A 27,852-nucleotide genomic window follows, 5' to 3' on the forward strand; every position below is an offset into this window, starting at 1 on the left:
TTGTGATTCCATACACATTTATTTTATTGTTATTATTATGTTTTTAATCAGAGCACAACTGTGGCTTACAATGGTGCTGGAGATTGAACCTGGGACCTTGGGTGCCTCAGGCAGGAGAGTCTTTTTGCAGAACCATTATGCTGTCTTCCCAGCCCCTCCATACATGTTCTAATTGGGAGTCTGGATGTGGCTCACCAGGGAGAGCGCCCCACTTTGCCCCTGCACCCTCACCCTTCCAGGGGGCCGCTGAGGTTTCAGAAGCAGGGGTGCCACCGTGGTCATGCCCCAGGGTGCAGCTAGGCACACAGGCTGTGGTTGTAGAAGCTGCAGCAGTTTTCCAGAGCCACCGGGCCGAACCCAGGGCCACTGCAAGAAGAGGCAGAGCTGCAGCGAGGGCTCTTCGTCCTCTCTGTCCCCTTCTGGCCCACTTGCTGCCAGCCCCCCTCCTGCCCCCTTCTGCCCTTCCGACTCCCTACTCACCCCTGAAAGACCTGGCGGCAGCACTGGTACACCTCAAAGCTGCTGCTGCCCAGGGTGGAGTTCAGGAGGCTCAAGCAGTCCACCTCGGGCCCCCTGGGCACATACAGGACCCCTGGGAGGCAGGGCAAGTCACCCCAGACACCTCAGCTTCCACCAACAACCCAGCCTTCCCCATCACCCCAGCCTCCTCCACCTCCCCCAGCAGGAACGCCCACCAGAGCCAGACTCACCCGCCACACAAGCGTTGAGCAGGGACACACAGGCCCCCGTGAACAGGGCCCGCAGCACGATCCCCGAGAAGTCACTCTTGCGCTGGGGAGCCATAGAAGCTGCAGGGGGCAGGAGCTCAGAGCCAGGCCTCCCAGACCTTGAATCCTGCTGGGCTAGGGCAGGCCCCGGAGCCCCAGAACCAAGAAGCCAGGGTGCTCAGGCTGGACCCCCACCTTGGGCATCGGGCGGGCACCCCTGGACTCACTCAGGCCCCCCAGCATGATCCCAATGGAGCTAATGTTGGCGAACCCACAGAGGGCATAGGTAGTGAGCGTCTCCGCCCGGACCTGGAGGGAGGCAGACAGGTGGGTGCTTCCTGGGTGTAGGCACCCAGCCCAGCAGTTCCTTCTCTTCTGCTGCCCCCTCCCTCAGCCACCTGCACCGACACCCCTCCAAGCATAGCCCCAGCCCCCAGGAGGTGGCTGGGGGTGGGGGGCGCAGCACACGCTTTCTTGACTCAAAGCATGCTGGAGCAAGGTCCTTGTCTGTCTTTCTCCAAAAACAAATAAGCAAGAGTCTACCCCATCTGCCCTCCATCTAGCTTGTCTCTGTTTTAATTCTGCACTACAGAATCGCTGACACAATTTTCTGTTCTGGTCTTTTCTCTCTCTTCCCCTCCCCTCTTCCTTCCTTTGTTCCTCCTTTCATTCCTTCCTTTCTCTTTTTCAGAGAAGAAAAGAGAGACACCAGAGCACATCAGGGGTAGATAGTATAGTGGTTATGCAAAGGCTCTCTCATGCCTGAGGTTCTGAAGTCCCAGGTTCAAACCCCACCACCACCATAAGCCAGAGTTGAGTAGTGCTCTGATAGAGAGAGAGAGAGAGAGAGAGAGAGAGACTGAAGCACTACTTCGCCATCAGCGGTGCTCCAGAGTGGAGCTGGAGGTCAGGCACATAAGGCTTTACTCACTAGGTGAGCTGGCTCAAATAAATTAGTCCCAGGTTCAATCCCCTGCACCACCAGATCTGAGCAGTGCTCTGGTTAAGAAAGAGAGAGAGAGAGAGATAGAAAAGAAAGAAAAGAAAAGAAAGAAAGGAAGACATCCCAAGCTGAACCTGTCCCATAACCCAGGATGCGGAGATGAGGAGACCAGGGAGGCTGTGGCCTGCGGGAGCCCAGGACTTTCTCCTCAAGAGGCTACGTACTCCCTCCAGCCTGTGAGGACCCACTTCTTCCCACTCCACAGCAAGAAACTGGGGAGCACAGCACGATGGGGAGCTGAGAAAGTGGTAACTGCACAGCGATTCTGCTCCTTTATAAGGAAAGCCACCCACTTTTTTGCCAACAGGGCTGCCTCTGGGTCTCTGGGCCTGCACAACTCCACCACTCCCAGCAACCAATTTTCTTTTCTTTCTTTCTTCCTTTTTTTTTTTTTTGGGGGGGGGGGTTATATTGCTGGTGCTCGGTGCGGACACTGCGAATCCACTGTTCCTGGAAGCTTTTTCCCTTTTGTTGCCCTTGTTTATCATTATTGTTATTGCTATTGCTGGTTTTGGACAGGACAGAAAGAAATTGAGAGAGGAGGGGAAGACAGAAGGGGAGGGGAAGATAGACAGACACCTGCAGACCTGCTTAACCGCCTGTGAAGCGACTCCCCTGCAGGTGGGGAGCCAGGGGCTCAAACCGGGATCCTTGTGCTGGTCCTTGAGCTTCGTGCTTGGTGCCATGTGTGCTTAACCGGCTGCGTTTACTGCCCAGCCCCTTCCAGCCACCAAATTTCCATCCTCCAGAAAGAAGGGGAGTGCAGCAGCACTACACCTTTCATGATGTTCCCGTGTGCTGACTGGGCTCGAACCCGGGTCTTCAGGCATGGTAAAGTGTGCCCTTTACTGGGTGAGCCCCTGAAGAGGCTCTTTTCCATTGGGTACTTGTAGTTTTTTAAAATTTTAGGAAGAAGAGCAAGCTCCCAAAGGAATTCAGTATGCTGAATGGAGGTCACTCGCATCTGCCCACCATCTGTTGCCTGTCAGTCTGCCATCTCCCGTCCTGTGTGTCCACCCCCCTCTCTTGCGGTCTCTCTGTCCACCTGCTCATCTAGCTGTGTCAGCTGTCTCTCTAGCCCATCTAGTCCAGATAATGTGTCTGTCTTCTCATTCTTTCAGCCACCAGGGTCATCCCTGGGACTTGGTGCCCGACAAGGAATTCACTGCTCCCAGTGGCCATTCTTTCCTTCCCTTCCCTTCCCTTCCCTTCCCTTCCCTACCCTTCCCTTCCTTTCCCTTCCCTTCCCTTCCCTTCCCTTCCCTTCCCTTCCCTTCCCCTTCCCCTTCCCCTTCCCCTTCCCCTTCCCTCCCTTCCCTTCCCTTCCCTTCCCTTTCCTTTCTTTTTTTTTTTTGTTAATGAATTTTATATGACAGGGAAGGGGAGGGAGAGAGAGAAAAAAAGAGTGGGCGAGATACCTGCAGCCCGGCATCACTACCCATGAACCTCCCCCATCCCCCCGTGAGTGGAACTAGGGGCTTGAACCCAGATCCTTGCACGTGGTGACATGTGCATGCTACTGGGTGCACCTATCTACCTGCTAAACACCTACCATCTACCTATCACTCCAACATTACTTCTATCACCTACTAGCCTGTCTGTCTATCTGTCCATCCTCCTTTCTCTGTTTTTCTAGGGGAGCATGGCAGGTGGCACTGGTTCCCAAGGAGGAGAAGGGGGGGAGAAGGGAAGGGAGATTCAACACCCACAGGCTCAGAGGACAGTGATTCCCCTGCAGTCAGGCCTCAGGTGTCCTGAACCCAGCTTCCCAAGAGGCCCCCAGACAGACAGACTGGCACTCACAGAAATCCACTGCTTCCTGCCATCCAGCCACTCCTCCACCCCCTCCAGGCGGCGCTGCTTGTACTGCGAGAGCTCCTGGTAGGCCACAAACTCATTCAGAAACAGCTTGATGCCCAGCAGCTCGGCCACCACCGGGCAGTCAGCCCAGTCCACACCCATCAGGAAGGCCACCGGCCGCAACACGTAGGAGCAGAGGAGCTGGACGGGGAGAGACCGCTGGCACCAGGCTGGCTAGACCCCTTGGCCCCCTACCCACCCATCCTCCTCTCCCTCCCCCGGAGCACCCAGAGGGTCGACCTGGAAGCTGAGGCCCTGCACGTCCACCAGGCTGCCCAGCCAGGCCAGGGCGGCATTGATAAAGGCCAGCACAGCCAGGAAGGCGATCAGGTTGGCTGCAATGTTGGCTACCACCTTCACAGAGATGGTGGCCCCACTGCTGGCAGCTTCCAGAAGGTTCTGGGAGTCTCTGTTGTTGGGGTCAAGAGTCATGTTATTGGTCTGTCCCCACAGAACAGGTTCCCATCCTGCAGCTCGGAGAGGAGCCCTGGACAGAGCATTTCAGAACCTGGGCCCTGGGCCCTGTCCCTGTGAGACCCAGAGACAGAGAGACTAAGGCTGTCCAGCCTTGGGATGAGACCCAGACTTCTAGCCAAGATGGAAGCCAGAGCCTCAAGGGGTCTTGTAGGCATCTGAGAGCAGGCTGGTGGGAACCCACTTGAAAGTCTCAACTATGCACCCAGGCTCAGAGCTCTGACAAAGTAAAGTCTACAAAATCTCTCACTAAGGACTTCCATGGTGAGTCATAACAAAGCAACAGTATTCTGCATCTCTCAGGCTAAATGAGACACCGCAGAGATGACCATTAAGGATGAGGCGAACCCCAGCTGTCACAGCTCTGGGACAAAAAAAGGGAAAGTGGAACCAAAGAGGCACCAAGTGTCAAGGCAATAGCCTTCTGCTCACGCGAGGTGGCAGAGGATAAAAGGTGGCTGGGGCTGGGAGATGGCTTACATGGAAGTCCCACACAGGGAGCCTAGCAGCTGTGGAGCAGCCCCCCACCCCAGTCTCACTCTCTCCTCTGCCTCTCACTCTCTACTTAAAGTATGTGTATAGGTCCAGGCACATCTGAACGCACGGGGCCTGTCCCTCTGAGAACTCGGGTGCTCCTGCCACCGAGAGGGGAAAGACGGCGGTCCTCAGGGACCCTGTCTTTTGTGCAGGTGTCGGGGTGGCAGGGGTTCGAGGCCTGCCCAGGGCCTCCCCCAGAACCAACCCACTCTCTTCCCTGGCCAGTCCTCACTTCCAGCCGGTTGGTCTGGAAATCAAGATGTGAGAGCAAGGTTAAGGAGACAGCTCAGCTGTCAGAGCACAGGATTTGCTTGCCTGAGGTCCCAGGCTCAGTCCCAGCACCATGGGAAAGGAAGTTGTTCTTTTTTTTTTTTTTTTGCCTCCAGGTTTCTCACTTTCTGGCTATCTCTATCCAATAAATAAAGACATAATAAAAATAAAAAGACAACTCATTTCTGTAACTTTTTTTTCCCTTCCAGGGTTATTGCTGGAGCTCAGTGCCAGCACTATGAATCCATTGCTCCTGATGGCCATGTTTCCACTTATTGGATAGGATAGAGAGAACTTGAGAGAGAAGGGGGAGACAGAGATGGAGAAAGGTAAGACACCTGCAGCCTTGCGTCACCGCTTGTGAAGTGTCCCCCCTGCAGGTGGGGAGCCGGGGTTCAAACCTGGATCCTTGAGCTTGTCCTCATGCTTTGTACCATGCGCTCGAATCATTGCACTTAGTACTGTGTGTGCTTAACTGGGTGTACCCCTGCCCGGCCCCAGGAAGTTGCTCTTAACACCACAGAAATGTGGGAATGGGGAGGCCAGGGAGCCTCCCAGGGTAGGGAGAGTGTGGAGGGGAAAGAGGGTCTCTGCTCACCCGTAGGTCAGCTTCACCCCTTCCTCAGCCTTGAGCCTGGACTCCTCCACCTCGGGGTAGACCAGCTTGGAGAGGGCCAGTGCACAGGGGGCCGCCATCACTGAGGCTGCGATCAGGGAGGCTGCGTCAATCTGTGGTGGCGGGGTGGGGGCGGGTCAGGACGTGCCCTCTCTGTCCCTGTTCACAGCCAGGAGACAAGGCCCCTCAGGATTCACAGGACGTGTCCACAACAGAGGAGGAGAAGCCATGAGACCCATCTTGCCTCTAGGCGCCACATTTCAGATTCTCCCTCCCCTTCTAGAACTTATTTATTTTATTATTTTTTAATAGGTCTGGGCCTCCAGGACACTTTCACATTCACTTGCCAAGCTGGCTCTCCCCTGGGGGCTAGGGGTGGGGACTGTGATGGATTCAGAAGGAAGCTGTGCCTTGTCAAGGCAGGGGGCAGGGTGAGGCCTAGTCCCCCACCACCCACAGTGCAAGAGAGCCCTGGCTCAGGACCATGGGCAGCACTTCCAGCACAGCTCGCCTCCCGCAGGGCTGCCTGAGCTGAGCGCCTCCTCAGGACGCCTGACACGGCATGGGTCAGACGTGGGGATGCCGCAGGGGTGGGGACACCAGCAGGGGGCAGGAGAGTGCTTCTGGGAACCCAACGAAGAGGGGGAGGGGGAAGGGGAAAAGGAGGGAAGGGGGAAGGACAAGGGGAGGGCTGAGGGCCATGAATGTTGGTTATTTTCACAAGTAATGTTAGAATTTTGCATTTCCTCCCCACCTGCAAGGGAGTCACTTCACAGGCGGTCTCTTTCTCTCCGTCTTTCTCTCCCTCTCTGTCTTCCCCTTCTCTCTTCATTTTTCTCTGTCCTATCCAACAATGACAACATCAATAACAACAACAAAACTACAACAACAATAAAAAAACAACAAGGGCAACAAAGGGAAAGTAAATAAATAAATAAATAAAATAAAGATTATTATATAAAAAAGAATTTTGCATTTCATGGCCCCCCGTGGAACTCTTTCTGTCTCACGATATTCCTAACTGAAGCAAAGGCTTCATCTTGAAGTAGACAGCGGCCAGGGAAGTGGTCCACTAGTGGGGCACAGGACTCAAGGGTGTGAGGTCCTAAGTTTGATCGCCAGCACCTCTTGCTCTGGAGTGTTGCTGCCCAGCTTCTCTGTCTCCCTGGTTAACACATAAACCATGGTTGTTTTTTTTTTTTTTTTTAATAACTAAACAGATAAACAGACTGAGCTGGAGAGCTGGAGTGGTGGCAGAACAGAGGCCTTGGATGCATGAGGCCCCCCAGCTATGAGTCCTACCACTGCATATGCCTGAACAGAACTCTGCTCTCTCTCTCTCTCTCTCTCTCTCTCTCTCTCTCTCACACACACACACACAAACACACAGAAAACTTCCTTTGTGGAACAGGGTTCTGTGCTATTTCACTTGTTTGGGTCACTTTTTTTTTTTTTTTTTTTTTACTCAGAGAGATGGAGGGAGAGATAGCAGAGTCCACCATGGCCTTAGTTAGTATCTCCCATGTGGTGCTAGGGCACTGTACCCAGTGAGCTTTCTCTCCCATCCACTGAGCAAATGAAATTAAAAATAACTGGGGGGTTTGGGGGGGCAGGCAGTGGCGCACCTAGTTAAGCATTCACATTGCAGTGTACAAGGACCCGGGTTCAAGCCCCTAGTCCCACCTACGAGGGGGGAAATCTTCACAACAGGTGAAGCAGGGCTGCAGGTGTGTCTGTCTCTCTCCCTCTCTACCTCCCCCTCCCCTCTCAATTTCGCGCTGTCTCTATCCAGTAATAAATAAAAATTAAAGAATAAGAGAGGTGTCCAGGGTGTGAGTGCTGCAGGGAGCTTGGTGTGGTGTGGCACAGCCTCTATGAGCAGCACAGGTGAAGGCTGCCCTAACTGGTCTGGTTATCAGCGAACTCAGCTCATGCTTACTGACTGCTTTTGCTGACTGACCATCTCGACTTTGATCATGAGTGACAGAGAGGCCACTTTTGTGCGCCATCTATGTCGTTCTTGCCTCTCTGGTTTTTATTCTGTGCAGAAGCAGTGCCCCAGGCCTCACAGGTGGAAGGCATTTGCTCTTTTGCTCCTGAATTTAAAAACCAAAACCAAAAACCCGTGACTTCCGCCACGCAGCGGCTTTCTGCTCTTGGCACAGCGTCAGGCTTCCTTGTTCAGGGGTGCACACAATACCCAGCATTCTGCGGGCTGTGGTGTCTGTGGGCAGGGCAGCCTCAGCTCTGGTGGAGGCTCAGGTGTATGTTTCTAAATGACTGTGAGGAAGCCTGCGGGGGCAGCCTCAGCCCATGCGTCTCAAGGTCTCAGGCCGGATGAGGAAGGAGACAGTGGAAGGCCTGTGTGGCTGCAGGCCCCTCTGTGACTCAGCAGGCCGGGGGGGGGGGGGGGGGGCAGAGTTCCTGCCCTCTGAGCAGGTGGCAGGGAGTGGGATGAGGGCATCTGTCTGTACCTCCCTCACTTTGGCAAGAACTCCTCGGAGTGTGTGTGTGTTGGGGGTGGGGGAAGAGTGCTAAAGGTCACCAGCCCATCTGGCCCCCCTCCTACTTGCCCTCAGCCCACTTGCCCCCAGCCCACCTGGTCCTCAGCTCACCTGGTCATCAGCTCACCTGCCCCCAGCCCATCTTCCCCACCACCACCACCACCACCTGATCACCAGCCCACCTGCCCCCTCCCCACAGTAGCCAGGCTGGGAACAGCCCCACAGAACCCCCACTTCTCTGGTCAGGACCAGAGCTGGGGACCAGGCTCCTACCCCAAAGGAGATGTAGGCGCCCAACAGGCTGCCGGCAATGGTCGCGTAGCCCCCGGTCATGACGGCGTGGAGCTCTGACAGTGTCATGTCCGCCAGGTAGGGCCGGATCAGCAGGGGTGCCTCCGTCTGTGAAGGTGACACCAGCACCGCCAGCATGCCCCTCGGCTCTCTGCCAGGCCCCCAGGAAGCACCCATGTCCCAGGCAGGGGACAGGCCTCCCCACTTCCCAGGAGAGGGGCACGGGCCCACCTGGCTCACGAAGATGTTCCCGGCCACACTCAGCGTCTCGGTAGCCGTGGTGCCCATGGTGGCCTGCATCAGCCAGGCGATCTGGGGGAGGCCGCTGTCTGGGGGGCTGTGCCAGGAGCCCACAACTGGGGCGTCCAGGCAGGGGTGCCAGCACCCAGCCAGCCGCGCTCCCTGCTCCCCACTTGGCCCCAGCACCTCCTCCCCATCCACCCCCAGCACCAGCAGGACAGCTGCAGGGGGGTCCTGGGGTGGGGGAGAAGCTCACCCAGTAGAGTGCATACCTCACTGCTCATGAGGCCCTGGGTTTGCGCCCCCAGCCCCACATGGGAGCACCATGGGCAGCACAGGGGATGCTCTGGGGCTGTGGAGCAGCACCTCTCCCTCCTTCTCCTTTCTCCCCCCCCCCCTTTATGTCTCTAAACAATGACAGTGGAGAACATCACACCTCCACCAGCTAAGCCTGTCTCAGGTGACCTGCTGCTCCTGCCCCTCATGGCTCACTGGCACAGAGCTGTGGAGACCGTGCAGTGCACGCACAGCAGCCTAGCACATGCGAGGCCAGGTTTAGTCCTTGGCACCACTTTATGCCAGGGCTAAGCAGGGCTCTGAGTTCTCTCTCTCAAAAATAAGTCACTTTTCCCCCTGAAACAGAACCATCTGGTTGGGATAAACTGACTGTTCCCCTTCCATTTCTTCAGAAAAAAAGCCTAGGCTCTGCCCACTCCCCACCCTCCCCCACTGCACATACACACATGGGGGTTTAAGGCCAGGCCGGGAGGCTCTGAAGGAAATCCACTTAACAACAGACTCTGCAGGTCACGGCTGCGCCTAGGAATGTGGGGCCCCAGGGTGCAGGCCCTTATAGTGGGGGTCCTAAAGGTACAGGGCTGATAGTGGGTATCCTGGGATGCAGGCTCTGATAGTGGGGGGCCCTGGGGTGTAGGCCTGATGGGGGTCCTGGGGTGCAGGCCTGATGGGAGTCGTGGGGGTGCAGGCCTGATGGGAAGCCCTGGAGGTGCAGGCCTGATAGGGGCCCTGGGGGTGCAGGCCTGATGGGGGTCTTGGGGGTGCAGGCCTGATGAGGGCCCTGAGGGTGCAGGCCTGATGGGAAGCCCTGGAGGTGCAGGCCTGATAGGGGTCCTGAGGGTGCAGGCCTGATGAGGGCCCTGAGGGTGCAGGCCTGATGGGAAGCCCTGGAGGTGCAGGCCTGATAGGGGTCCTGGGGGTGCAGGCCTAATGGGGGCCCTGAGGGTGCAGGCCTGATGGGAAGCCCTGGAGGTGCAGGCCTGATAGGGGTCCTGGGGGTGCAGGCCTGATGGGGGCCCTGAGGGTGCAGGCCTGATGGGGGTCCTGGGGTACAGGCCTGATGGGGGTCCTGGGGTGCAGGCCTGATGGGGGTCCTGGGGTGCAGGCCTGATGGGGGTCCTGGGGTGCAGGCCTGATGGGGGTCCTGGGGTGCAGGCCTGATGGAGGTCCTGGGGTGCAGGCCTGATGGGGGTCCTGGGGTGCAGGCCTGATGGGGGTCTTGGGGTGCAGGCCTGATGGGGGTCCTGGGGTGCAGGCCTGATGGGGGTCCTGGGGTGCAGGCCTGATGGGGGTCCTGGGGTGCAGGCCTGATGGGGGTCCTGGGGTGCAGGCCTGATGGGGGTCCTGGGGTGCAGGCCTGATGGGGGTCCTGGGGTGCAGGCCTGATGGGGGTCCTGGGGTGCAGGCCTGATGGGGGTCCTGAGGGTGCAGGCCTGATGGGGGTCCTGGGGTGCAGGCCTGATGGGGGTCCTGAGGTGCAGGCCTGATGGGGGTCCTGGAGGTGCAGGCCTGATGGAGGTCCTGGGGTGCAGGCCTGATGGGGGTCTTGGGGGTGCAGGCCTGATGAGGGCCCTGAGGGTGCAGGCCTGATGGGAAGCCCTGGAGGTGCAGGCCTGATAGGGGTCCTGAGGGTGCAGGCCTGATGAGGGCCCTGAGGGTGCAGGCCTGATGGGAAGCCCTGGAGGTGCAGGCCTGATAGGGGTCCTGGGGGTGCAGGCCTAATGGGGGCCCTGAGGGTGCAGGCCTGATGGGAAGCCCTGGAGGTGCAGGCCTGATAGGGGTCCTGGGGTGCAGGCCTGATGGGGGTCCTGGGGTGCAGGCCTGATGGGGGCCCTGAGGGTGCAGGCCTGATGGGGGTCCTGGGGTACAGGCCTGATGGGGGTCCTGGGGTGCAGGCCTGATGGGGGTCTTGGGGTGCAGGCCTGATGGGGGTCCTGGGGTGCAGGCCTGATGGGGGCCCTGAGGGTGCAGGCCTGATGGGGGTCCTGGGGTACAGGCCTGATGGGGGTCCTGGGGTGCAGGCCTGATGGGGGTCTTGGGGTGCAGGCCTGATGGGGGTCCTGGGGTGCAGGCCTGATGGGAAGCCCTGGAGGTGCAGGCCTGATAGGGGTCCTGGGGTGCAGGCCTGATGGGGGCCCTGAGGGTGCAGGCCTGATGGGGGTCCTGGGGTACAGGCCTGATGGGGGTCCTGGGGTGCAGGCCTGATGGGGGTCCTGGGGTGCAGGCCTGATGGGGGTCCTGAGGGTGCAGGCCTGATGGGGGTCCTGGGGTGCAGGCCTGATGGGGGTCCTGGGGTGCAGGCCTGATGGGGGTCCTGGGGTGCAGGCCTGATGGGGGTCCTGGGGTGCAGGCCTGATGGGGGTCCTGGGGTGCAGGCCTGATGGGGGTCCTGGGGTGCAGGCCTGATGGGGGTCCTGGGGTGCAGGCCTGATGGAGGTCCTGGGGTGCAGGCCTGATGGGGGTCCTGGGGTGCAGGCCTGATGGGGGTCCTGGGGTGCAGGCCTGATGGGGGTCCTGGGGTGCAGGCCTGATGGGAAGCCCTGGAGGTGCAGGCCTGATAGGGGTCCTGGGGTGCAGGCCTGATGGGGGCCCTGAGGGTGCAGGCCTGATGGGGGTCCTGGGGTGCAGGCCTGATGGGGGTCTTGGGGTGCAGGCCTGATGGGGGTCCTGGGGTGCAGGCCTGATGGGAAGCCCTGGAGGTGCAGGCCTGATAGGGGTCCTGGGGTGCAGGCCTGATGGGGGCCCTGAGGGTGCAGGCCTGATGGGGGTCCTGGGGTACAGGCCTGATGGGGGTCCTGGGGTGCAGGCCTGATGGGGGTCCTGGGGTGCAGGCCTGATGGGGGTCCTGGGGTGCAGGCCTGATGGGGGTCCTGGGGTGCAGGCCTGATGGGGGTCCTGGGGTGCAGGCCTAATGGGGGTCCTGGGGTGCAGGCCTGATGGAGGTCCTGGGGTGCAGGCCTGATGGGGGTCCTGGGGTGCAGGCCTGATGGGGGTCCTGGGGTGCAGGCCTGATGGGGGTCCTGGGGTGCAGGCCTGATGGGAAGCCCTGGAGGTGCAGGCCTGATAGGGGTCCTGGGGTGCAGGCCTGATGGGGGCCCTGAGGGTGCAGGCCTGATGGGGGTCCTGGGGTGCAGGCCTGATGGGGGTCCTGGGGTGCAGGCCTGATGGAGGTCCTGGGGTGCAGGCCTGATGGGGGTCCTGGGGTGCAGGCCTGATGGGGGTCTTGGGGTGCAGGCCTGATGGGGGTCCTGGGGTGCAGGCCTGATGGGAAGCCCTGGAGGTGCAGGCCTGATAGGGGTCCTGGGGTGCAGGCCTGATGGGGGCCCTGAGGGTGCAGGCCTGATGGGGGTCCTGGGGTGCAGGCCTGATGGGGGTCCTGGGGTGCAGGCCTGATGGGGGTCCTGGGGTGCAGGCCTGATGGGGGTCCTGGGGTGCAGGCCTGACGGGGTGCAGGCTCACCCTGAGAATCAGCCACTGCATGAGGCCCAGGTGGTAGAGCATGGACATGACGCAGCTGAAGAAGATGATGATGGGCAGCACCTGGGGGCCAGGGTCAAGCAGGGTCAGCGCCGCATCCCACACTGCCCCTGCCTGGCCCAGCAGCCCATGAAAAGAAGCCAGTAGCCCCATTTTATAAGCAGAACTGGAGGTGCACTTTGAGCTCCACCGCTGGGCCCACAGGGACCTTGGCCTTCAGATGCCACTGGAGCGACATCCCCCTCCAGGGGGCATGCTGCCCCTCCTGCTCACTGCCCAGGCCCAGCGAGATCCCTGACTGCCCAGCCACCACCATAGGCCACAGTGCCCAGAGCTGGAACATCTCCAGGTCATGGAAGGGCTGTGCTGGATGACGGGGCCCCGGGCTGCCCCTGAGCCCCTGCATCATCCTTAGGCCAGGCTGCCCAGCAAGTGCTGCATCCCTGAGACCCCTGTCCCCCCATTTAGCACCCAGTCAACCCCCTGAAACCTTGCTGCCCACATAAGCGTTCCCTGGTTACCGTACCCAGGGCATTCACATTCTGGGACTTAATCCTTTTTTTTTTCATCATTTGGGTGTTGACCATTGTGGGAGACTGTAGAGTCTGAGTCAGACCCCATCTCCTAGCCCCCAAGATGGACACGTCTTCTTCCCAGATTTCCTGGGAAACACTGAGCAGCACAGGCTCAGAAGTGGGGATGCTCCAGAGGGAGGAGGGTGAGGGGACAGTGAGGGCTGGCCCCCCTCTGTCAGCCAGATCTGAAGGCTGTGGGAGCTGGGAGGAGGCCTCCTGTGGCTGGAAAGTTCTAGAAGGCAGAGGCAGCCAAGGTACAGTGACTCACCAGGAGGCTGGGGAGGGGTGGCCACGTCAGCTGAGCTGGCCTCCGGGCCTAGGGCAATGGCACGAGCCCAGGTTGAGCCTGGTGCCCCCACAAGTGACGAGATGACCAGAGGCCCAGGGAGCAGCTTGGACCCTGAACAGCTGAGTGATCCCAGAGAGGGGCCCTGGCTGACCTGGCCTGAGCCCTGGCATAAAGACTTCCACGGGACTCAGGCAACACTGCCACTCCCACCTGGAGGACGGGGCCCCAGCTTGACCTGTGCACACGTGTGTGCGTGTGTGCCTGGATGTATGCTTGTGCGTGTGCCTGTGTGGAAGCATATGTGCAGGAGTGCATGTGCAGACGCCTGTGTGTACCTGTGTGAGCCCACGTGCCCATGCTTCATGTGTCTGTATGTGCCTGTGTGTGCATGTGTGTGCCCTGTGAGCCCACATGTGTGCCCATGTGTTCACAGGTGCGACTGGTGTCGGGAGGGAGGGTTTGATGTGAGATTGGTGGGGAAGGAGATCCTGGGGGGAGTGGTGTCCCCCCCATTGCTAGGGAGCCCATGACTTCTCCAAGTGCAGGGCTGTCTGGGGGTCTGACCCCCTCTGCGCCCCCCGCCCTGCTTCTCCCTCCTGACTGAGGAGCAGCGTAGGCTGACCTGAAAGGCAAAGATGTCCTTGACCAGCGCCTCTCCAAACACGAAGGTGGAGCCGGCCACAGTGTAGCCCAGGAAGACCTGCCAGGGAGACATGGGCGTGAGCTCCAGGGGTTGCCGGCACCCCAGAAAGGCCTGCCACTCGGTACATGCCCCGAGCAGCGGCTGGAGCAGGATCAGTAACACAGCACAAGGAGAAGAACTCAGCTTGGCTCTGAGGGGACATCTCTCTCTCTGCCTCTAAAATACACTAACGGGGGCTGGGTGGTGGCGCACTGGGTTAAGTGCACATAGTAGGAAGCCCAAGGACCCATTCAAGAATCTGGGGTTGAGCCCTCAGCTCCCCACCTGCAGGTGCATCGTTTCACAAGCAGTGAAGCAGTTCTGTGGGTGTCTATCTTTCTCTCTTTCTCTATCTTTCCCTCCCCTCTCAATTTCTCTCTGTCCTAGCCAATAAATTAGAAAAAAAAAAAAAAAGGCCATAGGAGCAGTGGATTCGTAGTGCAGACACCAAGCCCCAGCAACAACCTTGGAGGCAAATAAATAAATAAGATAAACTAACTAAAATACACTAACAGTAAATATAAATCTATGACAACAAAGCCCAGTTTTAGAGCCAGGGAGATGGCTCAGCCTGTTAGAGCATTGAATGTACACCCTGAGCCCCAGAAATTGAAGGCACCACCTTAGGCCAGAGCTAGGCCTGCTCTGTTTCCTCACTCTCTTGCTGTCATGTTCATACAAATCAATAAGTATTGAAAAAGAAAGAGGGTTGAGCTGGGGGAGGCACCCATCAGTATTGCGGAGAGCACCCCTCTGGTGCTGAGGAGCAAAGATGGGTAAGAACGAGGACTCAGGTAAAGGCCGGGCTCAGCCGGAGAGCATCAGACGGGCAGGCCCGAGACTCCCAGTGCACCGCATGTTGCAGAGTGGGGTCTGCCTCTCTCTCCTCCCTCCCTCCCTGTGTCTTGTGTTCCTCTCTCTTTCTCATGTGTAATCAATAGAATACATGTTGGGGGGGTGGGAGTAACAAAGGAAAAAGAAGGCATATGAACATAGTAAGTCCTGCTAGGAGTGTGATTGTGTGTGAGTGTGTGTGTGTAGCCAGAGTATGAACTCAGGGCCTGTGCACTGTATGGCCCAATGTTTAACCTTTGAGGACAGAGAGAGAGAGGAAGAGAGGGGCAGTGCACACGTTTGTATGTGTAATGACCCGGGTTCAAGCCCCCCAGCTCCTACCTGGAGAGGGAAGATTCATGAGCACTGAAGCAGTGTTGCAAGTGTCTCTCTGTATCTCCCCTCCCCTCTATATTTCTCTAAAAAAAAAAAAAAGTAAAATATTGGGAGTCAGGCGGTGGCGCAGCAGGTTAAGCGCACATGGCACATGGCGCAAAGTGCAGGGACCGGCTTGAGGATCCCGGTTCGAGCCCCCGGCTCCCCACCTGCAGGGGAGTCGCTTCACAGGCGGTGAAGCAGGTCTGCAGGTGTCTATCTTTCTCTCCCCCTCTCTGTCTTCCCCTCCTCTCTCCATTTCTCTCAGTCCTACCCAACAACAACAATAGGAATAACAACAATAACAACAAAATGGGAAAAATGTCCTCCAGGAGTAGTGGGTTTGTACTGCAGGTACCAAGCCCCAGCAATAACCCTGGAGGCAAAACCAAAAAACAATAAAAAAATAAATAAATAAAATATCACAGAGAGAACTGAACAGACACTGCTCCGCCATCTGTGGGCTTTTCCTGCTGCCATGATGCTCCCACGTGATGCCAGGGCTCAAACCCAGGACCTCATGCATAATTCCGGTGTGAGTTTTTACCAGAATTCTTTTCAAGCACACCCAGAGTGAACTGTCTGCAGACCCAGCACATGTGTGGGTAGGAAGCCCCCTATGGGCATGGCCTCCTGCCTGCCTCCTCTGTGCCCCTTGGTGCCCCGGGGCAGCCGCACCCCTGCTCAGCCTCTGTCCTGCCTGCTCCACCCTGGGGCAGGGGGAGGGGGGGCTGCTCTCATCGGGGCTTGGCCCAGCTCCTCCACCACCCCCACTGACTGCAGACACACCTGGATCTGGTCACCCAGCCACTGGAAGGCCACAAAGCCTGGCTCCGTTCTGATGACAAAGAGCCCAAGGACAAACTGCAGCCCCAAGCCCCAGGCCACAGCGCGCCAGGACACCTGGGGGGACAAGAGCCTGGAGAGCCATTTCTGGAAGGATCTGGGGAGCCAGGGCCTAAGAGAGCTGGCTGGGCTGGGAGGGGGCATGTTTCTGGGCCTGGCTGGGGAGGTGAGGCATGGCTTCAAAGTCACTTCTCTCCCTCTGCCACCCCCTCAGTCAGGGCTCCCAGCCACCCGCACCCCACCCCCCACCCTGGGTGACCCAGCCTGTGAGCAATGCTTAGGTGTGATGTCCAAGCTCAGGGACCAGGGTTGAGCCAGAGCTACCCCACCACACAGAGGGGACAGCCTGACATGAATAAGAAAGAGCCCACAGGTAGGGCTGGCTGGGCCCAGGCCCACAGGCCCCCTCCTCCAGGGGAGACCACAGTGGGAGGCTGGGGGACTCACTGCACAGTGGTGCTTGGAGCAGGCAAAGAGGAGGCCAAGGAAGATGCAGACACCCGCGAAGGACACCAACTGCTCCGGCCGCTGGGCCGTGTCCAGAGCCAGCCACAGCACCAGGCCCAGCAGTGCAGCCAGTGCCAGGCCTCTGCCGGATGAGGGGTGTGGGGGCTGTCAGCCGCCCCTCCGTGCAAGCCCACACCACCCTCTGGGAGACTTGAAGGCAGGCCCTGAAGGGGTGCTCTCTGCTCGAGGGCTGGGCTTGGGGCTCGCCCATAGCCAGACACCTGCCTTGGGGGTGAGGGCACAGCTTCCCCAGGCACCAAGGGCCCCAGGCTGCAAAGACAGCAGCTCTGTTTCTGGGTTGTTATTGTTGTTGTTTTTCAGAGCCTGCACCTCATACAGGTACAATCTTACTGCTCCTGCACCAACTTGTTTTTTTTTATTATTTAATTTTATTTCATTTATTTATCTGATAGGACAGAAATTCAGAGGGAAGGAGAGAGAAAGACGGACCGAGGAAAGAGAGACACCTATATCTCTGCTTCACTGCTGGTGAAGCTTCCCTCCTGCAGGTGGTGACTGGGGGCTTGAACCCGGGTCCTGGCACAGAGGAATGCATGAGCTCTACCAAGTGTGCCACCACCTGGACGCTCCTGGGTCAACTTTTTCACCCAGACAGAGACAGTGCCAGAGAGAAAGAGAAAGAGAAAGAGACGGGGAGAGACAGCATGCAGCAGAGTCTCCCAGCTTCCAGGCTCAGACCTGGGTCACTCATATGGCAGGATGTCCCCCTCCCCCAGCTAGCTCTTGCCCTTGACTGTGGCCCTGCCCCTGCCCCCCGTTTGCCTGGCTCAGAAGGCACCAGAACCCCCCTCCCTGACACACACACTCACACACACACACACACTCACACCTGTTCATCCAGAGCCGCCGCTGGGGACTCCTCAGAGGTTGGGTGCACCCCTGAAACCAGGGACCCAGCAGCCTTCGCAACAGGCCCAGGGCCGGGGACAGCAGGGCCACCACCGTGAGCACCAGCAGCGCCAGTGCCCGGTGCACATCCAGGAGGCAGGCCACCAGCACGAAGGCGCCGAAGGCTGGGGACACCAGGTTGTCACTACCTGGCTCGTGGTATGCAGCCTCCTGCCCCCAATTGGGGTGTCACCCAGATCCTGAGCCCCCTTCTGCCAGGAGAATCAGCACCAGCTAGAGCACAAGAGGGCTTTGCAAGCTGGAGTGAGAGAGACAGAGACAGACAGGGAGAGACAGAGGCAGAAGAGCGATGGAGAGAAAAGAGGGAGGAGGAGAGAGACAGAAAGGGAGAAGGAAGGAGAGGGAAAGAGACAGAGAAAGTGGGAGAGAGACAGAGACAGAAGCAAAGAGATAGAGAGACTCTGCACTTCCAGAGGGACCCCTGGCCTCCAGAACCCAGAGTGACCTGGGAGGACTTGAGGAGACAGTGGTGGCTTGGCCACTCTCTGAGGACATGTTCCTCCTCAGCATCCCTCCCCTTGGGGCTGAGGCACAGAAAGTCTGCAGAGAGTGTGGGGGGGGGGACATCTATCCTGGCTCAAGGGCAAAGCCAGGCCCAAGGGAAAGACCTAGACCCCCCTCCCCAGAGAAGAGGGTGAGACCCAACATGTGGCCGCTGTGCCCTGGCCCTGCTGGGCCAGCTGGGGAAACTGGTCAGAGGGCGGCCGGCTAGGGTGCACTCTGGCAGGACAGCTAGGTGGGGGTGGCCCTCCTGCCCCCTAGTCCTGGGCAGCACTCCCTCCCCAGCAGCCCTGTACCCTGGTCCCAGGCCTATGAGCCCAGCCTCCCACCACTCGCTGACCCCAGGGGCCAGTCCAGGCCCACACCGCTGCCCCCAAGGACAGCTAGGGACAGGAACAGGGCAGTGGTGCTCTGCCATGCCAGCCTCACAGAGCTGGTCCTGGTCAGAGCTCTCAGACAGCCAGGCGGACGGGCGCTCCCTGGCTCACCAGTGCAGAGCAGGCCCCTGAAGACCCAGCGGCCCAGCTGTGTGTGCTCCTGGCAGAAGGTGCGGGCTCTCCGGGCTGGCTGTAGGCTCCTCCTGGGGATGGAGGGGCTCCTGAGAAGGGGCCTATACCTGCTGTGCCCTGCCCTGCCCACTTCAGGAGGGGCTTTGAGGAGGCCATTCCTGCCCCTCCACCACTGCGCTCAGCCCTGAGGGCCGGAAGGTGGGTAGGAGGTGGGGTGGCCCCAGCAGCCAACCCCCAGCCCTTGGACACTCCCTGCTGCTCCGGGGGAGACAGGGCCCTGTCCACAGCCCACACCCTGCCTGGTACCTACCATCCAGAAGTGGACATGGAGGGTGCCTCACTCAGGATGCCCCCAACTTCCTCAGGGCTCAAGCTGCTAGCTGGCCTCCGGCCTTCCTCCTAAAGCAGAAAGTGTGAGAGTGACAGAGGACAGGACCTCAGAGGACAGGACCCCAGATGAAAGGATCACAGAGAGGACAGGACCTCAGAGGACAGGACTTCAGAGGGGACAGGACCCCAGAGGACAGGACCACACAGGACAGAACCTCAGAGGACAGGACCCCAGAGGACGGGATCACAAAGAGGACAGGACCTCAAGAGGACAGGACTTCAGAAGGGACTGGACCCAGAGGACAGGACCTCAGAGGACAGGATCACAGAGGACAGGATCACAGAGAGGATAGGACCTCAGAGGACAGGACCCTAGAGGACAGGATCACAGAGGGGACCAGACCCCAGAGAACAGGATCACAGAGAACACAGGACCCCAGAGGACAGGACCTCAGAGGACAGGACCCCAGAGGACAGGATCACAGAGAGGACAGGACCTCAGAGGACAGGACCCTAGAGGACAGGATCACAGAGGGGACCAGACCCCAGAGAACAGGATCACAGAGAACACAGGACCCCAGAGGACAGGATCACAGAGAGGACAGGACCCCAGAGAGGGTAGAGCCAGGACTGTGAACTCAGAGGTCTGGCCCGCCCCATGCCCCCAACCTTCAGTCCCACTCAGGTCCCTTCCAGACCTGATGCCTACTGCAGCACATAGGAGGTGCTCAGACCGAGTCGGGGATGGACCCACAGGAAGAGCCCCCCACCCCCACCCCCAGGGCCCAGTGGGGACGCACCAGGCTCTCCAGGACATCAGCACCTGGGTTCTCCAGTCCATTGGTCATGGATGTGAGTGAGAAGGACTCCCTCTGTCTTCGTGTGCTGTCCATGGTGCTTTACTATGGGACACAGGCTGAGTCAGCCCCCCCCCCCGGGGTGCTGGGGGTCAGAAGGGAGTGGGGGGGCCTGGTTGCCAGGAGCGAGTGGGGGCCTGAGGACCAGGGGGCCAGCGGGGAGGGAGCCCCTGGGGCTCTTCCCTGTTTCCTGGCAGGGTTTCCCATCTGTGTGATTCCACTCCCCAGGAGCTCTGTTTTTCCTTTTCTCTTGGAGATACTACTGGGCAGCTCCACTGTTCATGAAGCTTGTCCCCTCCACCCGCCAGGCGCCATGGGGAATCTGGCAGGAGTATTACTGGGAAACAGCAGACTCTCCCAACTCCACCCTCCACCCCACTCCCCTGCCTGAGGCAGAAGTGGGCACAGCAGCCTCAAGGAGGCAGGGCTCCCGGAGCAGCTCCCCCCTCACCCTTCCCTCCACACCAGCCCTGCTTCTCAGCAGAGTAGCCGGGTCCCCTGCAGCCCTGTTATCTTCTGCCAACGCCCTTTGCCCCCAGGCCCACATGCACCTGAGGACACAGCTGACCCTCCCCACTCACAGGTTGGTGTCAGTCAGCCTCTGGCACAGGGGAGGGGGGCAGGTGGCTTCCTGGGGATCCCTGGCTGGGCCTGCCCACGGCCTGCCAGCCTGCTCAGAGCAGTGGAAACTCCTGGGCAGAGTCCACAGCTGGAGAGGGTTGGGCTACCCTGCCCTGTGCCCTCTGTGGGGCCGTGGCAGGAAGGAGCCCAGGAAATGGGACATAGGCCCCTCAGGACTGCCCCCACCTGGGGTGTCCCTCCTCCCACCCTTCACAACCTCCTCTCCCAGGAAGTCCTCCACTGCCCCTTCTCTGCCACCAGCTAATTTGGGGACCGTCTTTTCATTCTTCAGTTGCCCCGGGTCCTTCCTCAGGGGCTCCCCTGCGTGGGGACGGGGAAGGTGGCACCATGGGAGGGGTGTTTGGGTCCAGTTCTCCAGCGTCTCAGCCTGCCCAGCACCAGCCACAAAGTCAGGGCTCCCCACCCCATCTGCCCATGGCCAGCAGGGCGCCCCAAGTCGTCAGCCTAAGTGTTGGGCCAGTCACACTTCCTGCTGGCCGCACGTGTAGGATGACAGCCACCCTACAGGGACACTCAGGGGGTGTCATTCTGGCTGAGGGGGGTGCTGGATGCAGGGTAGTGGGAGACGCTCCCTGGACAGAATAGTCCTCAGTCTCTCCTCCCCCGCAGGCCACCACAGGCTGTGCTCCTGGCACTGTGGGGCCCTGCCAATCTGGGCTCTGCCCATCCTCACCCATGCGCTCATCTGCTTCCCATATCCACCTCACCACCCAGGGAGCCCCAGAAAACCTCTAGGCTGCAGGCTTGTCTCCAAAGGCATTGGGGAGTGGCTGTGAGGCTGGCCCTGCGTGCAGGGGTGTGGGTGTGTGTGTGTTGGGGGGTCGCTGGACTCACTGGGGAGCACCTGTGTAGTCCTGAACTCTGGGGGGACAGTGCAGGCATCCTGTGTCGGGGGCACCTTCTCGCTTCCTGACACCTGCCCTCCACCAGGCCTGGGATGCTCTCCCCCATCTCTCCTCCTCCAAACCCAGGACCCCTCCCCCATCTCTCCTCCTCCAAACCCAGGACCCCTCCCTCATCTTTCCTCCTCCAAACCCAGGACCCCTCCCCCATCTCTCCTCCTCCAAACCCAGGACCCCTCCCTCATCTCTCCTCCTCCAAACACAGGACCCCTCCCTCATCTCTCCTCCTCCAAACACAGGACCCCTCCCTCATCTCTCCTCCTCCAAACCCAGGACCCCTCCCCCATCTCTCCTCCTCCAAACCCAGGACCCCTCCCCCATCTCTCCTCCTCCAAACCCAGGACCCCTCCCTCATCTCTCCTCCTCCAAACCCAGGACCCCTCCCCCATCTCTCCTCCTCCAAACCCAGGACCCCTCCCCCATCTCTCCTCCTCCAAACACAGGACCCCTCCCTCATCTCTCCTCCTCCAAACCCAGGACCCCTCCCCATCTCTCCTCCTCCAAACCCAGGACCCCTCCCTCATCTCTCCTCCTCCAGGCCTATGCCCTCCCTCATCTCTCCTCTAGACCCCCCAAGACTTCTCCCTCACCTCCTCCAAACCCAGGATCCCTCCCTCATCTCTCTTCCTCCAAATCCAGGACCCCTCCCTCATCTCTCTTCCTCCAAATCCAGGACCCCTCCCTCATCTCTCTTCCTCCAAATCCAGGATCCCTCCCTCATCTCTCCTCCTCCATATCCAGGATCCCTCCCTCATCTCTCCTCCTCCAAACCCAGGACCCCTCCCTTATCTCTCCTCCAGATCCAGGACCTCTCCCCATCTCCCTTCCTCAGGGTCTGGGACCCTTTCACCCATTTCTCCTCCAAACACAGGACCCTTTTCCCATCTCTCCTCCTCCAGACTTGGGACCTCTCTTCAATCTCTCCTCCTCCAGACCTGGGTCCCCTCCCCATCTCTCCTCCTCAGGGCCTGGGACCCCTCCCTCGTGTCTCCTCTTACAGACCCAGGACCCCTCCCCCATGCCTCCTCCTCCTACTCCAGACCCTGCCCTACTCTAGGGCCAGGCTCCAGGCTGGTGGCCACCCAGCAGCTGTGTGGGGACAGTCTCAGCTGCCCCCAGCTGCCACACCCTAGCTTGATCCCTGCCCACCAGCCTGCTCTGCCCTCACCACCCAGGGCTGCGTCTCTGATAACTTGCCCCCACCCCCACACTGTGCAGGCTGCTATCCATCATGGAGAGGCAGAATCAGACCCAGAAAATCCACTCTCCTCCCAGAAGACACAGCTGATTTGGTCACAGACATTGTCCAACACAGGAAGGGCCACAACACAGCTCACCTGGTGAAGCACCTGCACTGGTGGCAGGGGTTCGAGCCCCAGCACCACCCGGCAGAGCCACAACACTGAAAATGGCTCAGGTGCTATGATGTCTCTCCCTTTCTCTGTGACTCTGAAATATAAAAGAATGAACAAGGGGCTGGGTGGTGGCGCAGCTGGTTGAGCACACAAGTCACAGTGCTCAAGGACTCAGGTTCGAGCCCCTGGTCCCCACCTGCAGGGGGAAAGCTTTTCAAGTGGTGAAGCAGGGCTGCAGGAGTCTCTCCCTATCACCCCTTTCCCTCTTGATTTCTGACTATCTCTATCCAGTAAATAAAGATAATGCAAAAAAAATTTTTTTAAATAATAATGAACAAGTAGACCCAGAAATAGTGGCGAAATGGTGCGTGCTTGAGGACCAGGCACCAAAACAAATCATATATCCATAAATGGAAACTGAGCAAACTGTTTCTATTTCATATGAGATGGAGAGTTTCACAGGAAAGAAGGTGAGAGAGGGGGAGGGAGGAGCTAGAGCCCCAGTGGCACCACAGATCCAAGGTGAGGCAGTAGCCTCTGGTGTGCAGGTCTGGGGCTGTACCATCTGAGTGTTTCCCAGCCACAGACTTTTTTTTTTACTTTCCCTTTTGTTGCCTTTGTTGTTTTTTTGTTGTTGTAGCAGTTATTATCGTTGTTATTTATGTCATTGTTGGATAGGACAGAGAGAAATGGAGAGAGGAGGGGAAGACAGAGAGGGGGAGAGAAAGACAGACATCTGCAGACCTGCTTCACCGCCTGTGAAGCGACTCCCCTGCAGGTGGGGAGCCAGGGGCTCGAAATGGGATCCGCAAGCTGGTCCTTGCGCTTTGCGCCACCTGTGCTTAACCCGCTGTGCTACCACCTGACCCCCAATCCACAAACTTTAAACAAAGGTTTCTTGACCAAATTAGCAGGGCAACGCTTTGGTTCAGGGTCTGTTTTTTTTTTTTTAAAGGTTTTATTTATTGATTCATAAGAAATGATAGGAGACAGAAAGAACCAGACATCACTCTGGTATGTGTGCTGCCAGGCATTGAACTCAGGACCTGATGCTTTAGAGTCCAATGCCTTTACCACTGCACCACCTCCTGGAGCACAGGGTCTGTTTTTTTGTTTGTTTGTTTGTTTGTTTTTTCCATGAAGGAGAGAATCATAGTTCTGATGCACATGTAATACTGTGGCTAACCACCGGGCCCAATTAAAAAATAAAATAATTGTCCTTAGACATCAGAAGACAGCACCGCACTGCTCCAGCATCCATGCAGCCTCCCCTCCTCCCCTGTGCCGTCCATGGGAGGCTCCCACGTGGTGCCTGAACACGGGGCCTCCTGCATGTCCAGGCGTGTGCTCTACCCCAGGCTATACACAGTGATATGTTCACACAAGTGGTTCACGTCCAGTGGAGAAGCTCACCAGCTGGATGAAGGCCTGACTATTGGGCCTTGCTCCAGTGATAAACCACCAGAAAGCCCCGGCTGGACGGAGCTCCCAGGTCAGTGCATGTGCTGCCTGGCAGGTGCCACTGCACCAGGGGAAGCTCCAGCACTGTGGTGTCTTTTTCTATCTCAGTGAAAAAGGGGCCAGGAGTAAGAAAATGGTGCACATGTGAGCCTCTGAACACGCACAAACACACACACCAAGAATCTGAGGAAGGCAGAAAGTCAAAGGCTTCAGGAAAGAAGAGGCTTTATTGGGAGAGAGCTCCTAGCCTCAGCAGCAAAGTCCAGGGCTGGGAGCCAGCCACCCAGTGGGACTGACTGGCTACAGAGACCAGCCAGGGCTGGACGCTCCCCAGAGGACGGCCTGCAGAACATCTGCACCAACCAAGATGGGGCACAGTCTCCCCCTGAGGACACTGGGCATCCAAGTTCAGCAGGGAGAGCACATGCCTTTCCACATGTGAAGTTCTGGGTTCCACCTGGCAGCACACACACGGGAACACTATGCTGCCTCCGGGAGCTCCACAGATGATGGAGCTGTGGCATCTCCCTTTCCATCTCTATCTCTTTCGGAGATATGAGGGGGCCACAGAGTGGCTCACCTGGCAGAACACAGCTGTTCCCAGGTGCAAGGATCAGGATTTCAGCCCTGCCCACCGCACGGAAGCACCTGGATGATGGGGCAGTGTTGTGGTCTCGCTCCCCACCCCCCTTACTCTACTTGGAGGAAAGGAAAAGTGGCCACAGGGAAGGGTCGGGCTTTGTGGGCACCAAGCTCCAGGGATAAGCTAAGTTGCAAAAAAGAATTAGAATCAGGCCAGGGGGGCACCTCAGTGGCATTGAGCCCCCGTTGGGCCCCGGCACTGCACAAAAGTCTGGCTTTCCTGGAAGAGAGGGGAGGTGGGCAAGCAGGTGGGGCTCAGCCCAGTGCACAAGCAGCAGAACAGCTTCCCATGACACCCCTGCCCTGAGCCCAGGCTGCAACACCCATCACACCGGGTGTCTCACTCCTGCTCTGGGTAGTCTCCAGCCACCAAAGGCTTGTCCACCAGGCCCCAGGCTGGGCAGCACCCACCGAGTGTGGGTATCTGCTGGGAGCCCCAGCAGGCCGTGGGAGGGCAGACTGCTACATGGAGCATGTGGAATGTACTGGTAGCAAAGCCCTGCAGGTGTCAGGGGCCCAGGGACCCAGGTCAGGTTCTGGAGACAAGTATAGGCTAGGCCCCATCCCCCCACCTCACCCCGGGCAGGGACCCACCAGGCACCCAAGGACGAATTGTGGAGGTGCTGCACGTGGGTGTGGAATGCGGGCTGCCTGCTCTCACCCCTCATCCACTGCACCCCTCCATCTGTGCCCAGAGTTCTGAGCACACAGGGTTGCGTGCAGACACTGTGCGGCTCTCGTCTGCGCCCACTTCCTCAAGGCTCCTGCATCTCCCACCTGTGGAAATCTGGGGTGCTGTGAAAACCAAGGGGTCCCCATGTGCTGTGCTCCACCAGGCAGCTGAGCCTGTGAGCTCTGTGAGCAAGGCCTGGTATGTAGAGCACTCAGTCAGGCCCTGTGACACAGTGGGGCTACAGGGGCCCCACCCCTTACCTGCCTGCTGCTGGGCTGCTAACTGTGAGTAAGTCACAAGAGCAAGGGGGCAGAGCTCCAGTGACCATGGGGTCCCCCAGTGCTTCCTCTGCAATCATGACCCCACTAAATGCCAGCCACCTGGGCAGGACCCAGAAAGAGCTGGACCTGGGGACAAGAGCTGAGTCACAAGCACCCATCATAAACAGAGATGAAATGGACTATGGTCTTTGCCCGCTTTGGTCTGCCTTCCCCAGGTGCTGACTGCGTCGGCCCATGGCTGCTAGACCAGCTCTCCCTGGGGCTGGGCCGTGACAGAACCACAGAGGGGAGGGGTTCGCTCGGACAGTAGAGTGTAGGCAGTGGGGCGCTGGCCATCACCTCAGGGCTTGTCAGTGGATGTCACCCCGAGTGGACCCCACTGGCAGAGAAGAATGTGCTTCAGTTGTATGTGAAGAGTCACAATCTGTAGAGAGAGTTGTGTGTGTGTGGTGTGTGTGTATATGGTGTGTATGAGTGGTATGTGGTTTATATGTGGTATGTGTATTGTGTGGGTAGTATGTGGTATGTAGTGTGTGTGTGTGTGTGTGTGTGTGTGTGTGTATGTGGTTTACCATGTGTGAGGGGTCCTTCCAGGCCTCCACCATCCTGGAAGGATCCAAGCCCTCGGTTTTGGTGGGGTGGGGGGCTATCCATGCATGGTGGAGGGGTGCCGTTGTGTCTCTCCTCTCTATGTCTGGCTATGCCCCTCTCCTCTGTTTCTAAAAAATAAAGGATAGGTGAAGGAATATGCTCAGTAGCGAGCTAGAGACCCCAGGCTTGTTCTTTGGTGTCACATAAAGAAGTGGGGTGGTTGGGAGACAGTGTCATGGTGGTGCACCAGAGTTTCATGTCCAAGGCTCCAGAGGCCCCAAGTTCAATTCCTGGCACCACCATAAGACTGATCTCAGTGGTGCTCTGGTCCGTCTCTCTGTCCTGAAAATGAATCTTTAAAAAAAAGACAAAAGAATGCATATCCTTTGGAAAGGCCTCCCCCCATTCCAGGCTGTCTCCCCAGAATGCAGTGTATGGGGGCCAGGGGCAGTATGCACTGGACACCCCCAGCATGTTCCTAGCTCCCAAATCAACAGGGCCACAATGATAGAGGACTAGTGGGGTGTCACACAGGGAAGGGGGCATCAGGAGTGTCCCTAGCACCCTCCCTGCCCTTCCTCCCCACCCCTGCATGACCCCCACCCCAACTGCACCCCAACTGTGGCCACAGGGACAAAGCCTGAACCCCCAGGAGTTGGCAGCGGCCTCCCTGCTGGTCCTGGACCCTGAAGAGCCTGGGGGAGCTGGGTCAGACCCAACACCTACAACCACAGCTGTGAGGAAGGGCATGGAGGTGCCTTTATTGCATTCCAAGGAGGGTGCTCAGGGGGCCCCAGGGGGCCAGCACAGCAAGCCCTGACCACCCCAGAGCTGGAGGCCCTGGGTTCAAAGCCCAAGATCCAGGGCTGAGGCACAAAGGTCACTCTGCCCCCACACCCCTGCACATTTCCTCGTGGGAAGAGTCCAGATCCCCCAGTTGCCTGCACCCTCTGTAGGGCCCCCAGGGAGGCATGGGAAGGGGGTGTGTCCTGGGAAGCACACAGCAGAGGGTGTCAGGGCCAAGGGCTCAGGGCTGGCACTGGGGGCTACAGGAGAGGCTTGCAGGGGTGGAGGTGTGTGTGTGTGGGGGGGGCTCACAGCATACAGGCACCACAGAGGCAGAAGAAAGGCCCTGGAAGGGCAGGCTAGGAGCAAGCTGGCGAGGCAAAGCAGAAGGCAGTGGCAGGGGCATCCTGGGGATGGCAGTGGGCCAGTGAGGAGCTGGGAGCCACAGCAGGGGGGCGGAACCCGGCCAAAGGCTGAGGACCCTAGTGCAAGCCATCAGAGCTCAGGCTGGGACTTGGGGAGTCCCCAGCAGTAGCTGTGTAAACTCAAATGGGCCCAGCTGGCAGGTGTGGGCAGGTGGGGGGAGCTGGGCCTTGCAGGAGCCACTGCTGTTCACACTGGCCTCCGTGAGCCCCTCAGGTCCAGCTGCCCCAGCCTCCCAGCTACTGCAGGCCCTTGGGGGCCCCCTCCTGGGTGGGGGGCTGACTGCAGGGTGGGGTGGGCTCCAAGGCCTGAGGGCCAGCCCTGGGGCTCTTCCGGGCACCCTGGGGGCTGGGGGGCTGTCTCTTCTGGGGTTGGGGACTTAGCTGGGGGCCCTTCCGGCCAGCAGATGGACTCTTGGAGCCTTTGGCCTTGGCTGGGAGATGGGCAGCCTCAGGGCCCTTGAGGGGCCTGAGCCCTAGCATCTCACAGAAGGCGTTGCATCTATGGGCGGCAGTGAACTGGTCCAGCAGGGCTGGGGAGCAGCTCTCCTTGAGGCCTTGGTAC

General features: G+C 58.9%; 2 protein-coding genes across 4 annotated transcripts in view; both read right to left on the minus strand.

The window, feature by feature from the left end:
* Nucleotides 1–25,281, minus strand: SLC28A1 (solute carrier family 28 member 1). 3 transcript variants are annotated; one of them, XM_060179476.1, is made up of 19 exons: nucleotides 25,196–25,281; nucleotides 22,414–22,525; nucleotides 19,476–19,577; nucleotides 18,656–18,744; nucleotides 18,325–18,416; nucleotides 17,256–17,439; nucleotides 16,346–16,487; nucleotides 15,842–15,955; nucleotides 13,784–13,861; nucleotides 12,280–12,360; nucleotides 8,515–8,595; nucleotides 8,266–8,391; nucleotides 5,471–5,601; nucleotides 3,832–4,000; nucleotides 3,535–3,732; nucleotides 956–1,037; nucleotides 711–809; nucleotides 481–592; nucleotides 1–366 (listed from the first exon to the last, which is right to left on the minus strand). In XM_060179476.1, the coding sequence occupies exons 3-19, from the start codon at nucleotides 19,566–19,568 to the stop codon at nucleotides 297–299; spliced, it is 1,941 nt and encodes a 646-aa protein (XP_060035459.1). In that variant the 5' UTR covers nucleotides 19,569–19,577; nucleotides 22,414–22,525; nucleotides 25,196–25,281; the 3' UTR covers nucleotides 1–296. The 3 variants fall into 3 exon arrangements, with proteins under 3 accessions (XP_060035459.1, XP_060035458.1, XP_016044264.1); XM_060179475.1 differs by having other exon boundaries at nucleotides 18,325–18,431; XM_016188778.2 differs by lacking the exons at nucleotides 22,414–22,525; nucleotides 25,196–25,281 and adding an exon at nucleotides 20,114–20,925 and having other exon boundaries at nucleotides 18,325–18,431.
* The window catches only part of ALPK3 (alpha kinase 3), a 42,500-nt gene continuing 38,748 nt past the window's right edge, over nucleotides 24,101–27,852 (minus strand). Inside the window, 1 exon segment of the mRNA XM_060179615.1 lies at nucleotides 24,101–27,852. Within this exon segment, the coding sequence (XP_060035598.1) occupies nucleotides 27,528–27,852 (325 nt within the window). The 3' untranslated portion in view covers nucleotides 24,101–27,527.

This window comes from Erinaceus europaeus, chromosome 20 (assembly GCF_950295315.1).
Source record: "Erinaceus europaeus chromosome 20, mEriEur2.1, whole genome shotgun sequence".
Taxonomy (NCBI): Eukaryota; Metazoa; Chordata; class Mammalia; order Eulipotyphla; family Erinaceidae; genus Erinaceus; species Erinaceus europaeus.

What these genes read in the sequence shown, in the direction of transcription:
- SLC28A1 (XM_060179475.1), bottom strand. Translation starts at nt 19,568, where the DNA reads ATGGACAGCACACGAAGACAGAGGGAGTCCTTCTCACTCACATCCATG. An exon ending in GGAACATCTTCGTGAGCCAG is followed by an intron (nt 8,392 to 8,514) that starts GTGGGCCCGTGC and finishes TCACCTTCACAG; the next exon opens with ACGGAGGCACCCCTGCTGAT. An exon ending in GCAGGAAGCAGTGGATTTCT is followed by an intron (nt 1,038 to 3,534) that starts GTGAGTGCCAGT and finishes GCCTCCCTCCAG; the next exon opens with GTCCGGGCGGAGACGCTCAC.